This window comes from Amblyraja radiata, chromosome 2 (genome assembly GCF_010909765.2).
Source record: "Amblyraja radiata isolate CabotCenter1 chromosome 2, sAmbRad1.1.pri, whole genome shotgun sequence".
Classification (NCBI taxonomy): domain Eukaryota; kingdom Metazoa; phylum Chordata; class Chondrichthyes; order Rajiformes; family Rajidae; genus Amblyraja; species Amblyraja radiata.
In genome coordinates, this window is record NC_045957.1 from 34,376,344 (window position 1) to 34,394,014 (window position 17,671).

The 17,671-nt window shown below is 42.8% G+C and overlaps 1 protein-coding gene across 6 annotated transcripts in view; it reads right to left on the reverse strand.

Moving 5' to 3' along the window:
* The window catches only part of dip2c (disco interacting protein 2 homolog C), a 539,567-nt gene extending 523,114 nt beyond the window's left edge, over positions 1-16,453 (reverse strand). For 5 of the 6 annotated variants that reach the window (XM_033044735.1, XM_033044743.1, XM_033044718.1 and 2 more), the window contains exon 1: positions 16,148-16,451. In XM_033044735.1, coding sequence (XP_032900626.1) covers positions 16,148-16,232 — 85 coding nt within the window. In that variant the 5' untranslated portion in view covers positions 16,233-16,451. Of the gene's footprint in view, positions 1-16,147 lie in introns of all 6 variants that reach the window. The other variant, XM_033044746.1, reaches the window with a different exon arrangement.
* Between the last annotated feature and the right edge of the window lie 1,218 nt (positions 16,454-17,671).

Below are 17,671 nucleotides of genomic sequence, written 5' to 3' on the forward strand. Positions count from 1 at the left end.
TCCCGTTGAGTTACTCCAGCATTTTGTGGCTATCTTCAGTTTAAAACAACATCTGCAGTTCCTTCCTACACATTTAGACTGCCTGGAAGATGGGTGGTCAGTGTGGACTCCAGGGACCAAAGGACCTGTTTGCATTCTGAATCTTTCAATAAATCATTCATTTAAAAAATAGACAGCTTGTGTATATAGGTAACTACAGCAGCGTGCAAGTAAGTAAGTACGTTTTTATTTATATAGCACGTTTTAAGTCAACTCGCATTGACACCAAAGTGCTTTACATAAAATAGATAATAAGTTTCCATACCATAGAAAAAGGTTAAAAGAAATAAAGAAAATGGACACACATTATAGAGTTCAACACAAACGTCCCCCCACAGCAGAATCAAAAATTTCCACTGTGGGGAAAGGCACCAGAAAGTTAAGTCCTCTTCCTCTGAAACACCCGAGGTCGGGGCCCATTTGTAGCCTTGCAGCCAGACCGATGATTTTCAGGGCCCTCTTGCCGTGAAGATGGAACTCTGGCATCGGGTGAAACAATTCCTCAAGCGTGTGTTCTTTAAACTCTTTCAATTTTTTTCTAGATTCTGCTGTTATGAACAGGACTTGATCTGGGCTGGTTGTTTCTTTACAATTATATATAATTTTTAAGAATACCAAGTTATTGAGCCCTTTTCAGAGTAAATCCCCCACAAGGACAATTCCTAGCAGTTGTATTCTTAATATTGAGGAATAATTGTAAAAAGCAAAATACCCTATTTTTCTTGGGAGGAACCTCCACGCATGGTTATCTAGATTTATACAGCATTCGACAACAAAATATACTATTTATGCCTCCACACGAACTTGCTATTCTTCAAATCTGCACATGCTCTATACAATCCAAAGTGAGGAAGAGTGATTAATTTGCAGAAGATTTAAGAGAAGCAAATTAGTCCAACTATATTTCATATTGACATGATTAAAACTAAAGGGAAGAAATTATTCCAATTATGAATTTACAATTGTATGAGTTTCTATTGTATGAATTTTGTAAATTTGTTCTTGCATTACACAGGTTCTTCTTCCAGCAACAACTTCAATACATTCTCTTTGAAGTTCAGAGAGCGGAAGTATAAGGGTGGGAAAAGATTATCACAAAACATTGCTTTGTAACGGAACGAATGGCATTTTCGCGACATTTAATCTCTGTGAAACACCTCGTCTGAAAAACTCTGAGAATTGGCAAGTGAATTCAAGTGCAGAAATGATAGAGAGCAAAAGTTGTTTTTATTGAAATGTTAAAGAATGCCGGCTTTATGATCAATGACTCATCAGTCAAATCATGAGGATGTGCAGCTTTGAAACGTGTTTTCCAGAAATGGTTTTTATTAGCAAATTTAAAATCTTTTAACTCACAATTAAGATTCAATTTCTAAAGGTAATGGCATAGGCTTGGCCAAATATAACATCAATATAAGTAACGTATTCAAAGTGCAATCAATACTGATTACCAAAGTTGAACGATTACTTACAATTAATACATGCAGATTTCTTCACACTAACTGACAACTGACACGCTACAATAGACTACAATGCTGAGAGCTATATTCTAAACTCTGTATCTTCCCCTTTGTTCTATCTATTGTGATACATGCAATACAAAGCATTTTACTGTACCTTAGTACGCGTGACAATAATAAACCTATTGTCTAGGTTTAGCCAATATACTAACTGGCTGCACTTTGATGCTTTATTTGGGATCAGGACAGGGTCAATATTGCTTCATATTTATGGTCTGCCACAGGAGCAGTTAACCACCATCGACCCAGAAGCAATGACGTTGTGGTAAACGTATATCGCACCATATTTAAGACCATTGGGTTAACAGCACGATTCAAGTCACCTTTATATATTTTGGATACATAGTCACAGGGAAGAACGCAAAACAAAAATTGAACAGGGCTGATCTGAGAAATCCATGGTTACTGATTCAGGAATATACGTGAATCAATTGGATCGTTTATTTCCATTGAAAATGCCGTGATGTGACCAGTGGCGGACTGGCCAGGGTGTCAGCTTGCCCGATGGCAAGTGGGCCCCTGATGAAGTGGGCCCCCTTTGTCTCCTGGCAACCAATATTTTTAGACCCAGTCCGCCACTGGACGTGACCACGAAAGCTCCTTAAAACTCAACAAAAGTGACGGAGTGAGCGTTCCTTCTGCTGAGGAAGAGAAATACTAGCGGCTTGAAATTAAATCAGGGATTCAGCAGAATTATCCCAGTTGAGAGAGTGGCTTTTGAAGAAGTTAAATGATTAGAAGGGCTAAGGCATAGAGAGCAATGTTGAGAGTCGATGAGAAAGGGCTGGAGGAAGGAATTAGCGATATTTATGGACTGACCAGCCAAATGGCTTTCTTCAAAGCTCTGCAACTCTGTGCAAAAAGACTGCAAAGCTAATTGTATGTATAAAACCCTTTCAATCAATGGAAATAATTCAACAGCCTGATACAGATAATGGCTCAAACATATTGTGCAATTTGTAGTTAGAAAGGAAACTGCATTTGTATCATAGCCACTTCAGTCCAATTAGCAGTTACACTTAATTTTGTGCATTAAACAGTCATATTTTAAATTGCTCAAGGCAACCATCACAAAGCAACAGCAGACTCTGTTTTACTCCATTTTATTCAGTTCGTTTACGGGCCTTGAGGCTTTTGTTTGAGTGCATCTTTTCTTATGCTGTCCATTTTATTGCCATCTTCAGAGTAAACAAGGTTCACTATACATCAGTCTGAGTATACACTCTACATCAGTCTGAAGAAGGGTCTCGACCCGAAACATCACCCATTCCTTCCCTCCAGAGATGCTGCCTGTCCCGCTGAGTTACTCCAGCATTTTGTGTCCACCTTCACTATACATGATGCCAGGACTGATTCCGTGGTTTATGGTCATACTCGAGTGTATGAGGAACATATAAAAGTCAAATAGAGTTGATACAGGGAATATGAAAGGTCGCACATATTCAGCAGGTCAGGCAGCATCTGCAGATAGAGCACCAGAGTTAACATTTCAAACTGATGATGACCTTCCAACAAACCTGCAGCATGTATTACACCAGAATGTCATTAATATGAGACATTCGCTGGTGTTTTATTTTCTCCACAAATGCTGCAAGGCCTGCTGAATTTATCCAACGCTGGGAATAAATATTGAATTTAACCAACAATGTGATTGCCACCCCGTTCACTATTCATTAATTCATTCATTCCCCCTGCCATCACTGTGCATTGTGGCTGCTGTGTGCCTCACCAAGTGCACTGCAGTAACTCACCCAGACACCATTGCCTGCATCACCAAGAAGCACAATGGAACATCACTACTGCAAGTCACACAACACCCAGACTAATCAATTCACCCCTGCACTCCTTCATCGTCATTGGGTCTAAATACTGCAACTTCCCACACAACATCACCCTTTTAAAAAAAATTATAATCCAAAACGCTTTTATTCAATTATACACAAGTACAAAGTAGTAAAAAATCAAGACTGCCATCGGCCGTTCACAAACAAACAGATATCAGATTAAAATATTGTCAACTTTATCTGCAATACGCTCCACCCCTTGTGGCGACCAGCGTTCACGGAAGGCCTCCAGAGTCCCCGTGGACACTGCGTGTTCCCTCTCCAGGGACACACGGGCATGGACGTAGGCCTGGTAGAAGGGGCAGACAGTCGACTCGGGCAGAACCCTTGACCTCCCGCTGCCTGGACCCACGAATGGCCATCTTGGCCAGGCCCAGGAGCAAACTGACAGGGAGACCACCCCCACCCGCTCCCTCCCGACCCTCACTCTTTTTTACCGGGTAACCAAAGATCAGGAGCGTGGGGCTAAAGTGTAGCCAAAAACTTGAGGAGCAGCTCCTTCAGATAGTCGTACAGAGGGCAGCAACCTCTCGCCCTTCATATACTGTACATGTGGAACACGGTCTCTTCCACGCCGCAGAAGTGACAGGCGGCTGACGTCCGTGATCTGATTTAAATATCTATTACTTGCCACAGCTCTGTGCAACAATCTCCGCCCCAGGTCCCCGATGTAAATGGGGAAGACTCCCTTATAGAGAGACCTCCACTGGGCCCAACATCTCCTTGGGAGCATCTTCATCAAAAGGACTGCAGCTGTAAAAGGACAACTCAGGGATATGCAAGAAAACACTGCCTTTACAAAATTCAGCCATATCCTAAAACATGAGTACAAATAATTCAGATTTACTGTATACTATTCACAGTATTTCGTTTTCACATCAATCCAGGAAGTAGTGACTGTGTCAATTTTCCAAATTTAGTGGCCACTTATGATAATTTGCCCAGACTTGGCATATTAATAATATATCCAAAATGAGTAGAACGCAATGTAAAGAAGCCACATCTCAGCTGTTCCAACGGAGGTGCATTTTTGTGAACACAAAAAAAATTAAGAAATAATAAATCTGAATGAGCACAAGGAGAGTAAATGAGAAAAAGGTTCTAAATTGCCACCGTTACATTCAATGAACTTCTTCTGAAATGCAGTGATTGCTGTGTCACAAAAGACAAAGGAGGCAATTTACCAGCTTTGCTTTGCAGATATTCAATGCAGATGAAAGCAAATATACAATCACTGAGGATATTTTTGCCCTCTTCAGTAGCTCAAAGGGAAGCAGTAATTAGATCATTCTGTCATTTAGGAAAACCACTAGTTTGACACATTGCATTATTCGCCAAAGAGTCTGTGTGTACGAAACACACACACACACAAACACCTAAATATTTGAGCAATCTGTGTCACTTCAGCCACAGTAAAATGCTACATGGATTAAGGGGGAAAGACTTGCAGTTTGGATTTGAGCTATCTCATTCGACAATAAATATTCAGCTTCATTTTCATTTGACCTTCGCACCTTCAAAGGCAGATTAAGGTGAGGGCTTATAGTGTTCTCTCATAACCAAATCAATCCAACAAGGTGCCCAACTGAGGCATCACATTTCAAACTGCTCTTCTGGCAAGATGTACTGAGAAAAGTGTACATATGCTTCGTCCATGCCTTCAGGTTCACATACATCAGCACTGCACTGAGCAGAAGTCAAATCTAAGGCAGAATCCAAACAACAAGCACAGACTGAAAGATGTTCCCTTCCACTAAATTAAAAGCTTAAGTCCCTGTCTGTTTCCACATTGGGAGAACCATGAGGGCCAATACCCCACAATTCTAGCAGATGTTGCCAGACACTTACTCAGCAGGCCTTTCAGACACAGTGACTAATATGCATGATAAACAAGACAGCCATATGGAACACACAAACATATGACTTCTTCCTCCATCCCTTTAAAGACTCTAGAGAAACAGATCTTTTGGTCTACCGAGCCCGCGCCGACCGGTGATCCCGTACACTAACACAATCCTACACACTCGGGACAATTTTACAATTTTTACCAAAGCCAATTAACCTACAAACCTGTACGTCTTTGTAGTGTGGGAGGCAATCGGAGCACCCGGAGGAAATCCACGCGATCACAGAGAGAACGCACCAACTCCACACAGACAGCACTCGTAGTCAGGATCATAGACCCGGGTCTCTGGTGCTGTAAGGCAGCAACTCAACCACTGCGCCACTGTGCTGCCCAACTAATCAAATAGACACAGGTATGCAGATTATTTATGAGTATTCCAGTTACGAACTTTATCCAAATTCATCTAGTTTGTGAACTGAAAGTGCCAGTAGATTGTTTAACAATATACTCTGGTCTATTTTGTAAGGTATGTTGTCAACTATGGCCTCCAAGGGAATTTCAATGCACTTTGCTTCAGAAGGTTTATCATAACTAATTGCTAACCCGTTACAATTGAAAGACCGGGCATCCTGGCACCAAATCGGAAATTAAGGAAATTCTTCACAGGAAGAAAATTTGAATAAATGAGATGGAGATGAGGAGGAAGTTCTTTTGTCAGAGGGAGGTGAATCTGTGGAATTCATTGTCACAGACGGCTGCGGAACATGAATACCACAACAAGGACTGTTTAAATTTAGTCCTGTCTTCGGAGTTACAACATAGAATATGCAGGCAGCACACAGGACAATTAGGAAGCAAGTAATTCACAATGAGGTGAATCCTTTTTCACAACTTGTTGAAGGATATCCATGCACTACTGCAATGTATTTGTTCTTGAGATTCCTTTAACCAGAGGCAGCTTCACTTTCAGCTGTATCGCTCTGTCAATGCATCTGTTCGATGCCAGAGGACAAACTGGGTTGAATTGCAGCATGGAGTTGTTTTTACTGTTTTCTATAATACCACAAAATATGACTGAAAAAGTGTTAGATGCTTATTCTGTGGAATTCTCTGTGGAATTCGTCTGTGGAATTCTCTGCCTCAGAGGGCAGTGGAGGCAGGTTCTCTGGATGCTTTCAAGAGAGAGCTAGATAGGGATCTTAAAGATAGCGGAGTCAGGGGATATGGGGGTAAAGGCAGGAACGGGGTACAGATTGGGGATGATCAGCCATGATCACATTGAATGCCGGCGCTGGCTAGAAGGGCCGAATGGCCTACTCCTGCACCTATTGTCTATTGTCTATTTAATGATCTCAAAATACAAACTCTAAATATGTCTGCAGAAATGGGGTTTTTTTGTATGTCATTAATTCGACCTCATCTTTTATAATTCATCCAGAAAATGGCAGACGATAAAGAACAAAAAATCTATATTATTGCAAACAACTCAATGCTCTTTGCTCTGGAAGAAAGTGCAACTTCTATCACCATGAAGATATCCATTCCAAGATCCGATAAAACACATGGCTCAACCTGTCGCTGAGGTCAAGAAGAAAAGCATGTATCTTCCAGTCATGAAACAAAGTATCTTCTTCCAAACTCCATAATTCCAACCAAACTCATCTCCAACTCCTGGACCTAAAATTCAGTTCCCTTCGGCAACTGTATACTTGATTCTTGACAACGTTGGTGCCCCGTCAAGGCTGCGTTCTCATCCACTTACTATATTCTCTGTACACTCATGACTGTGCGGCCAAATTATGTTGGAGCACCATTCATAGGTTTGCAGTTGACACTGCTGTATTGGGCTGGATCTCAAAAAATGATGAGACAGAGTAGAGGAAGGAGATAGTGAACTTAGTAGCACAATGTCATGACAGTAGCCTCTCCCTCAATGTCAACAAAATGAAGGAGGTGGTCATTAACATCAGGAAGGAAGCAGAGTGAAGTGTACACGGCCCTGTCTGGATCAATGGAGCTGAAGAGTTGATGGTTGGGATCTTCAAGTTCCCAGGTGAAAATATCACCAACAATTTTTCTTGGTCCAACCACAATGACACTACGACCAGGGAAGCACACCTCCGTACAAGGCCACAAGAAATTGCAGAGTTGTAAATGCATCCCAATCCATCATGCAAACCATCCCCCCACCCCCCCCCCCCCCCCCACCCCCACCTCCAATCTCCCAATCTCCAATTTGGCTTGTTGCAAACTTGTACTTTTTTTTTAATCTGCACTTTGTAGATCTGTGGCTGTAATATTATATTCTGCACTCTGCTTATTTTCTCTTTTGAAATACCTGATGTACTGACATACTGAATATATATATATAGCTCAGACTGAAGAAGGCTCTCGACCCGAAACGTCACCCATTCCTGCTATCCAGTGATGCTGTCTGTTCCGCTGAATTTCTCCAGCATTTTGTGTCTATCTTCAGTTTAAACCAGCATCTGCAGTTCCCTCAGAAACATACTCATATATAGTATGATTAGCCTGGTTATGACACTATATCGTGCTACAATTGACGTTAATACACCAATATTCCAGCTAACTTTAACCTTATTTTATTTTGGTATCTTGTAAATGGTCAGAAAAACACGCTCATATATGCTTAAAAATGTCTTGTTAAATGACATTACAGCGCCAGAGACCCGGGTTCGATGCTGACTACAGGTTTAGTTTAGTTTGCTTTATAGTCACACGTATCGAGGTACAGTAAAATGCTTGTTTGTTGCGTGCTATCCAGTCAACAGAAAGGCTATACATGATTGCAATTAAGCTGACCACAGTGTACAGATACAGGATAAAGGGAATAAAGTTATAAAGAATAACTCCAGAAAAGTCCAATTAAAGATATAATCCGAGGGTCTCTTGTTGTCTATATGGAGTTTGTACATTCTCTCTGTGACGACGTGGGTTTTCTCCGGGTGCTCCGGTTTCCCCCCACTCTCGAAAGACGTGCAGGTTTGTAGGTTAATTGGTTTCTGTAAATTGTGAATTGTCCCTAGTGTGTGAAGGATAGTGCTAGTGTATGGTGTGATTGATGGTCGGCACGGATTGGGTGGGCCAAAGTGCCTGTTTCCACTCTAGGGTCTCTCTAACGTCTAAAGCTGTGTTGAAAATATAGTTCATAATGCCAACCATTGTTCTTTCTTTAAGAATGTAGCTACTGAAAGTTAGTGCACAGACATCACCCATCAACGACGACATTTATTTGTAAACACAGAATACCAAATCACATCTTTGACGATTGTAGCTCAGGGGATGAGAGGAGGGAATGAGATGTAGTAGTAAATCCCAGATTTATAAAAAATATTGAGAGTAATGGACGACTTTGAACATGCAAGTGTTATTAATACGGTTATAAATTTAGTTTCTAGTTTAGAGAAACAGAATGGAAGCAGACACTTCAGCCCACCAAGTCCACGCTGACCCTTGCTCACCCATTCACACGAGTTCTATGTTATCCCACTTTCTCACCCACTCCCTATACACTAGGGTCAATTTTACAGAGGCCAATTAACCTGCCAACCCGCATGAAGTTATTATGTGGGAGGACACCAGAGCACCCAGAGGAAACCAACGCAGTCACAGAAAGAACGTGCAAACTCCACACAGACAGCACTTGAGGTCAGGACCAAACCCAGATCTCTGGCGCTGTGAGGCAGCAGCTCTACCAGCAGTGCCACTGTGCCACTCTGTATCAATTATTTATAGAAAATCAAACGTGGCACATTTACTCGATTTTTAAAAAATAATCAGAAATATCAGGTTTTGCCAAATTATCACAGTAAATGGAAAAAAAAATCCCGAACTGAACCAAACATCTCAAACAAACCAAAAAAAATGTCAGCTCCAAGTTGCACACAATGTGGTGGTCCACATTTTTATTCAATTGCTATATTAGGAACTTGAATAACTGCAAAACACACTGTGCAGAAAAAGTGAGCTAAAAGTATTATTGAGTGAATGATGCTGAAGTCTGCCTGCTTTCATGCCTCTTGCAATGGATTCTCTCCCTCCCACCCCCACTACTGCACCTCATCGCCAACATCAAGAATCAAAAAATTCTGCAGCTTCCTGTTTCTGCTCAGGAAATGAGGAAAACCAATTCCATGTGTTCAATTTCTCCGATGACTTTGAGAGTGATACTCCACTGATCCAGAATTAAAACTGACTACCGCACAAGAAATAAAATCCTCACTGCAAATGCCGAGGCAACCTATATCTTTTGCTTCTTTATCCAAGGTTTAGTTGTTCAGCAAAGCAAGCTGAACTGGGATAAGATGAAGGGAATGATGAGGAAGATCATACATACCCGTATGAAGTTATTTTTAAAATGTGTTTTTGTGCACCCAGGGAACAACTTATTTCTACAATCCTTCAAATAGCTTAGGACAAAATGGACAGATGACAGATTATTTATAAATTGCCAGATTTGTGGAAATACAAAACACACCTAGTATTGGACAATATTTAAGAATGGATACACAGACTGCCTGATAGAAAATATAATTAGCATGCTTGTTTACAGCTCAAAGCAGCACAACTGAACTCAATTCAAATACATATTTTCAGAATTTAAATTCCATCATTGTTTCAAGATACTTTAAGAGACATCTTCATAAAGGTGTTGGAGAAATGTCCTCACTGAAATCTAGTTAAAAAATTATGGAAATATTATTCCATTCGTATAGAACTGCCATAAATCTTGATCAATCAAATCTCTGGCAAATGCAATGCATGAAAAGGTCAATGTGTAATAAAAAGGAGTCAGCCCTCTGACTAAAGCACCCTCTTTAATCTAAAGTGAGCATGTGATTACATTTCTAATCATTGGCAAGAGATTAGACATCATTTTTACACTTGCCCATGATCTGAGGTGAACTTACAAACATTTCCAGCAGCCCTTTGTATAGAAGTAATCGAATTCTACAGGAATATATGGAATATGCAAACAAAAGAAGCCCTTCACAGTAAGTATGCAGATCCTTTCCATGTTACAAACTGCACAGAAGCTATTTTGAAGATCCCCATTTAAGCTTTCACCAACAACCTTTGGTTCTGACAAAAAGATACATCCTGAGTTTAACTTCGACACCACAGTAACAGGAGCTCAGTCAGCCACAGAATGCTTGGTCTTAACCAATGGGATCTCGTTGGCTCATGACACATCTGTCAGTCTCCACAGTCCAGGCTGCAATGTGCAAAAAAACAGCTCAAATTTAAAAACTGAATATACAAATTAGGAGCTGGGACAGGCCAGTTTCACCCATGTCAATGAGATCATAGGGTCATTGAATAATTCAGCATTGAAACAGGTCATTCGGCCCAACTTGTTTAGGACAACCATGTTGGCATTCTGGGCGAGTCCCATTTGCATGCATTTGGCCCATACCCCTCTAAACCCTAGATAGATACAAAAAGGTAGAGTAACTCAGCAGGTCAGGCAGCATCTCTGGAGAAAAGGAATAGGTGACGTTTTGGGTTGAAACCTTCTTAAGACTCTCAAGTCTGAAGGGTTCTGACCTGGTACGATCGAGTGTGAAGAAGGGTCTGACCTGCTGCGTTACTCCAGCAATTTGTGTCTATCTTCGATGTAAACCAGAATCTGCAGGTTTTTTCTGCATATTCCTTCTAAATCATTCCTCTCCATATATCAGTCCAAATGTCTTCTGAAAATCATAATGCAGGCTCCTATAGCATCCTCCAGCAGCTCAATCAAGATATGACTAACCAATGAGTGAAATAATTGTCCTCGTGGTCCCTATTAAATCTCATTTAAGCTTATGCCCTTTATCCATGCCCCTCCTGATCTTATACATTATTAGGCAACAGCTAGGTAGACGTCAATGAGTAAATCCAACCCGATGTGGGAGTCGTTTAAAAACCAGCTGATCAAAGTTCTGAACCTGCATGTTCCAGTAATGAGGAAGGACGTGGCAAGGGAAGGGAACATTGGATGATGAGAGAGGTTGTAAACTGGGTCAAAAAGAAAAATGGAAACATATGTAAGGTTTAGCAGGATTAAATAAGACAGGTCCTTTGAGGAGAGGTTGAACAAACTTGGTAGAAACAAAATGCTGGAGTACCTCAGTGGGTGAGGCAGCACCTCTGGAGAAAAGGAATGGGCGACATTTCGGGCCGAGACCCTTCTTCAGCCTGATGTCAGGGAAGGGGGCGGGACAAAGATAAAATGTAATCGGAGACAGTAAGACTAGTGGGAGAACTGGGAAGGGGATGGAGAGAGAATGCAAGGGCTATCTGAAGTTAGAGAAGTAAATGTTCATACCACTGGGGTGTAAACTACCCAAGTGAAATATGAGGTGCTGTTCCTCCAATTTGCGCTGGGCCTCACTCTGACAATGGAGGAGGCCCAGGACGGAAAGGTCAGATTGGGAATAGGAGGGGGAGTTGAAGTGCTGAGCCCCCGGGAGATCAGGTCGGTTAAGACAGACTGAGCGAAGGTGTTCAGTGAAACGATCGCCGAGCTTGTGCTTGATCTCGCCGATGTAGAGAAGTTGACACCTGGAACAGCAGATGCAGTACATGAGGTTGGAGGAGGTGCAAGTGAACCTCTGCCTCACCTGGAAAGACTGTTTGGGTCCTTGGATGGAGTCGAGGGGGGGAGGTAAAGGGGCAGGTGTTGCATCTGCCGCAGTTGTAGGGGAAAGTAACTGGGGAGGGGGTGGGTTTGGGTGGGAAGGGACGAATTGACCAGGGAGTTTCGGGCAGAATGGTCTCTGCAGAAAGCAGAAAGGGGTGGAGATGGGAAGGTGTGACCAGTAGTGGAATCCAGTTGGAGGTTGCAAAAATGTTGGGAGGATTATATACCTCCTTCCCTCCGACACTTTGAACAAACTTGAATTGTTTTCCCTGGAGTGTCAGAGGCTGTGGGGAGAACTGATCCGTTTATAAAATTGAGAAGCATGGATAGGGGAGGCAGTGTGAAATATTTTTCAAGGGTGAAAATGTCAAGTACCTGTGCTTGATCTTTAAAGTCTCATGGGGAAACTTTAAAGATGTGCGAGGCAGGTTTTTTTAATTTATACACAGAGGGTGGTGGGTGTCTAGATCACACTGCCAGTGATGGTGATGGAAGCAAATATGATTGTGGCATTTAAGAGACCTTTAGATAGTTTTGTGAATATGTAGTGAATGGAGGGATACTACAGGCAGAAGGAATTACAGATGTACAGGCAGAGAGATGTACAGGCAGAAGGAATTAATTTAATTTGACATCAAGTTTGGCAGAGACATGGTGGACCAAACTGTCGATTCCTTGCTGTACTGTTCTTTGTTCTATGTATTGGCTCCTTTTCGCTTGCTAAGATAGCTCAACCACTTTTCTCCCACCTAGCAGAGTTGACTACCAGACAGGCAGTTCCTGAATAACAAAATAGTGAATATCTAATATTTTCACTCCTCCTGACCTTGTGTGAACAGCATTGAATTCATTTGAAGTGAGATTAATTCCAGGAATGTGTATTAATAACTAAAATGAAGATCTTCCTTTAGATTGTTTATTTATAGAGAATTATTCAATATTACAGTGAAAAATAGTTCACAAAGTTTAGCAACTCACATAAATTATTGGGTTAACATAATCTTTATGCATAAGTGTATTTGTTCTGAGGGGTATGGATTTACTGATGCATTTATGTCTTTCTCTTCCCTTCCCTCAGATGGAGTTGCTTAGAGGGTCAAGAGGGGTTATTCATGCATTAACCTGAACTGCTAGCAAACAAACTAAAATTTAAGAATGTTGCTTAATTAAATTAAAATCGTGATCCAGGATTGAACTTTAATGAACTTTAAATTGCAACAATGTCAATGTCAAAATTAGTGATCTGAACTGTTTTGTCAAGAGGCATCTTGGTTGGATTAATAGATTTATTCTCTCTATTAATTTCCCAAACCAAAAGAGTTCAGGGGAGCCTGTCACAGTTAACCAGCCAGTAAACAATTGTAAAAACAGCATTGCAAATGATGAATCCCCAGAAAGCTGCGGCCAGGAAAAGAACGAGTTCTAATGTTCTAATGTAATATGTTCTATGTTCTAATGTAACATGACACCGCTGCTTGCACATCTCTTCCTTGGATGTATTCAGCTCCATTCTTATCTCCTCTGGTGATGACAATGGGCAACGATGAGTTTTGATTCCGTAACCTTGGTCAACTCTTTGGTATCTAGAACGAGTGGATGTTTGACATTTGTTGCATCACGATCAAATCACTACTCCGTTCTGATCGGGAATCCATAAACAGCAACTACATAGGGATTTAGAGGATGGCTGTAACAGGCACGTGGATCAAGGCTCGCCACAGACATGAAGCGACAATTTCTTAGGATAGTGCACACCTTCGGCTAGTCCAAATATCAAGCCTTGTTTTTTATTTTCTTCTGCGTTCTTGTGCCAAGATGATCCCTGACTTTGAAAGTAATAACACCTAGCGCTGAACGCTGTTCCACCTTCACCTTTGCCCCTGACTAAGCTGTCAAGGGTCCACTCATTTCCTTCAGTCGCCCTAAAGTTGACCATCAACTCTGTTCTGACAGAACTGTTCGCTTATTAATGTTATCTTTCGCGGTTTTTTTTTAAACGCGGATGAGGAGGGGTTAAATTTCCCTCAAATCTGGAGTTGATAGTAAATAACTTTAGTACAAAATCTGAATAGAGGAAGAAAAATCAATGTCCACTAACCGCGCAGTTGAATGTGAAGCGACCAGGCTATGTGGAACCACTATGGCATAAACTCCCTAGCTATATAACATACTAAATATTCTGAGTCAGTGTGGAGATCACATATAGGCAGTTTCAAACTGCCAGCTAATCACACTGCAGAATAGCCGTCACTAGTAACCACTTCGTGTCACGAGATTGCTGCCTTTTCTCAGCGTTTGCGATATACATTTAAAAACACTGCATTTGGTATCCGTTCACTTCCTACTTGCGCGAAAATCCCAACCGTGTCATAAGTGTTTAATTTGTAACGGTAAACAAAAAATTGGGTCGGATCCAACCAATGCGTTGTCAAAAACCTCACCGCCCATAAAAGGATTGAAGCGAAGTGTTGCTTCCCGATCGCCGTTTCTACGAGTTATCGAAAGTGTCACGGTGGAAGCTCACACACACACACACACACACACACACACACACACACACACACATACACACACATACACACACACACACACACATATACACACATACACACACACGTTGCAAACACATGAGCGTAAAGTTTCCAGGAAAAAAATCACAACGTTACACTTTGATTTGAACGTCGCGTCGTTTAAAGAATCAGATTTCAATTAGACAAAACCCCATCCGGAGCGCTCACACTGGTGCGGAAATTATTAACAGCCCGGACTGTCTTTCCCTGGATCTCCAATGTTACAAAACACACGGAATGTAGTTGACACTACAAGTGGGTAAAAAGAACGTTTTCTTTTTTTAAAAAACTTTTTAAAAAAAGAAGCGCGATGTTGTGCTCAAAAACGAGCGGCCGAGGACTGTGTTAGATTTGAATGCACGAATGACAGCTCCTGGTCCACATCTTGATCAATACACAAGGGGTTAAACTAGAGCTGCAAATGTGATCCCTTAACCATTCACCAGAGATTCCCAGACGCCGGATGCTGGTTCCTATTAATTCCTGATTCGGCAGATTGTACAAAGGCACCGAACGCGGCGAAATATCCAGCTCTTTCCGAAAGATGAGCCCGCCTTCAGCGAGCCGTCTGTCCAGCACAGAGCACATTCAAAGCAGCACAGCGAGGAGGAGAAACTCGAAGTCTATACGAAGTCGTTCACGAGCAGACACTGCTGGAAACCGCCGATTGGGAACCGATCTGAAGAAGGGTCTCGACCCGAAACATCACCCATTCCTTCTCTCCAGATGCTGCTGCCTGTCCCGCTGAGTTACTCCAGCATTTTCCATTGGGAACCGAGCTCTCGCAACATTTATTTTCTAGTGGAGGGCGAATAGGGGTTTCGCCCCAATGTGTTATGGGCACCTTCCAACCAACACGGACCACAAGGCAAGAAAGCCTGCCTTTAATCTTAAACTCAAAGCTGCGCTCGTTATTTGCAGTGTCTTGTTGAGATCACAAGCCGACAAGCGTCACACCCAACACAATGCCACCTCGGCCTCAAAGTACGCTGGCTGGCACGTTAATGATCCCCACACTTGCAGCCCTTTCCATCTTGTAGGTGTAGGGTTAAGTATAAGGGACTGTGCCAACTCCTGCTATTACAGTCGAATTATACCGTCTGCAATCTGTGTACGAGTTGGAATATATCCCTAAACCGAACATCTCTTTGTTGTGCATTACACAACACACACACACACACTTGATTAACACGCCTCTCCAATCAAATGATTTTTTTTGATGCTGCGATTTTAAGTTTGGCGGATAAATGGATGCATGTTAATCGTTACACCTCATGAAAACAATCTGAATTGACGCCACGGGTTGCATTTTTTTAGAATGACAATTTAGACCTCCTTATTTCCACAAAAAAAAATCTGAAATCACAGCCTCGACAACAGGAAATCAGAGGACAGAAATCTTGCTGTAAAACCGTTAGCCGAGGAACACAGCAAAGCCCAGCCCCAGTAATATTTTTTCACCTCCTTCGCATTCAATGAAATGTCACAGATTGAGCTGAAAGGCAACGCGTTATCATTAATATATCGCTGAGCAACAAGAGGGAGAGAGGGAGAGAGAAGGTGTGGAGGATTCACAAGGCAGAATAGGACACAGGAGGAGGGGGGGGGGGGGGGGAGCAAGGCAGCAAATGAGAGGAACCCCGTGAAGAGAGAAGGAGTGAGGGGAAAAAATCGGCTTTTACCTTCGGATAATTCCAAATCCAGCTCGGCCAGCTTGGCCCTCACCTCGAGAGGAAGAGCCAGACTATCAATGCTGCGATCCGCCATTCTCCCTCTTTGTGTCCGAGTGTCGAAAAAGCCACACTTCAGCACTTTGCACCGAGGTGTAGGAGATGCATGATGTTATGCAGAAGGGGAGGGGTGCTAGTGTTTGGTAAAGGGGAGGGAAGGAGGGAGAGAGAGAGAGGGGAGGGGGGGGGGGTGTCTCCGGCACTTCACACCACGGCCATGTCTGCTCCGGCTCTGTCTTGTGTGTGTGTGTGTGTGTGTGAGAGAGAGAGAGAGAGAGAGAGAGAGAGGATGATGATGAGGGGGGGGGGGGGGGTGCGTGCACGCGCAAGGTAAGGCGCCCGCGCGCTCCCGGGGCCAGCGCAAGGCGCGACTGCAGGAGGCCGGGCGCGTTCACGCGAGAGAGCGCGTCCACGGGGGGAGCGGCGCCGCCACCAGAGGGGGCGAGTGAGCGCAGAGTGCGGGGACATTGAAGAGAAACAGTACAAATAATACATATATATATTATATATAAGGGCACAGTGTAGGAAATAAACTGCAGATGCTGGTTTAAATGTAGACACTAATGCCCCTGTCCCACTTAGGAAACATGAACGGAAACCTCTGGAGACTTTGCGCCCCACCCAAGGTTTCCGTGCGGTTCCCGGAGGTCGCAGGTGGTTGCCGGAGGTTGCAGGTAGTGGAAGCAGGTAGGGAGACTGACAAAAACCCCGGGAACCGCACGGAAACCTTGGGTGGGGGCGCAAAGTCTCCAGAGGTTTCCGTTCAGGTTTCCGAAGTGGGACAGGGGCTTAACTAAAGGTAGACACAACATGCTGGAGTAACTCAGCGGGACAGGCAGCATCTCTGGAGAGAAGGAATGGGCGATGCTTCGGGTGGAGATACATCCATTCCTTCTCTCCAGAGATGCTGCCCGTCCCGCTGAGTTACTCCAGCATGTTGTGTGTGTAAAGGTGCAGTGGTTGAGTGGGGGAGGCGAGATACAATGCATGCAACGCCACAATGTATCTGTGTGAGAGTGATACCCTTTATCTGTCTGCGAGAACGATACCATGTGTCCGCCTGAGTGAGAGAATGATACATTGGTAGCTGTGAGAGACAGATACTTCATCTGAGAGATACAATGTGTCTGCGGGAGAGTGTGGCACGCGAAAGAGGATACTTATATGTCTATGAGGGGAAACAAACTCCAATGTGTCCATTTGCAAAAGGCGACATGATCAATGCACCCGAGAAAGAAAGTTCATTTGAATAAAGCAGAAAATCGATGGGAGAATGTGGGAAAATTGTGTCCAAGTTAAGAAATATGCCACGATATGGGAGCAGACATTTGTAGGAACGTAAGTAACAATACATCTCAGACAAAGGAAGGCACGGTGGCCCCTGAAAGAGACAAAGGTTTAAAATATCGGGCTCATTGCATCAGCAGAAGTAGTAACCTTATATTTAAGTCGCCACCAAGGTTTTCGAGTGAGTGT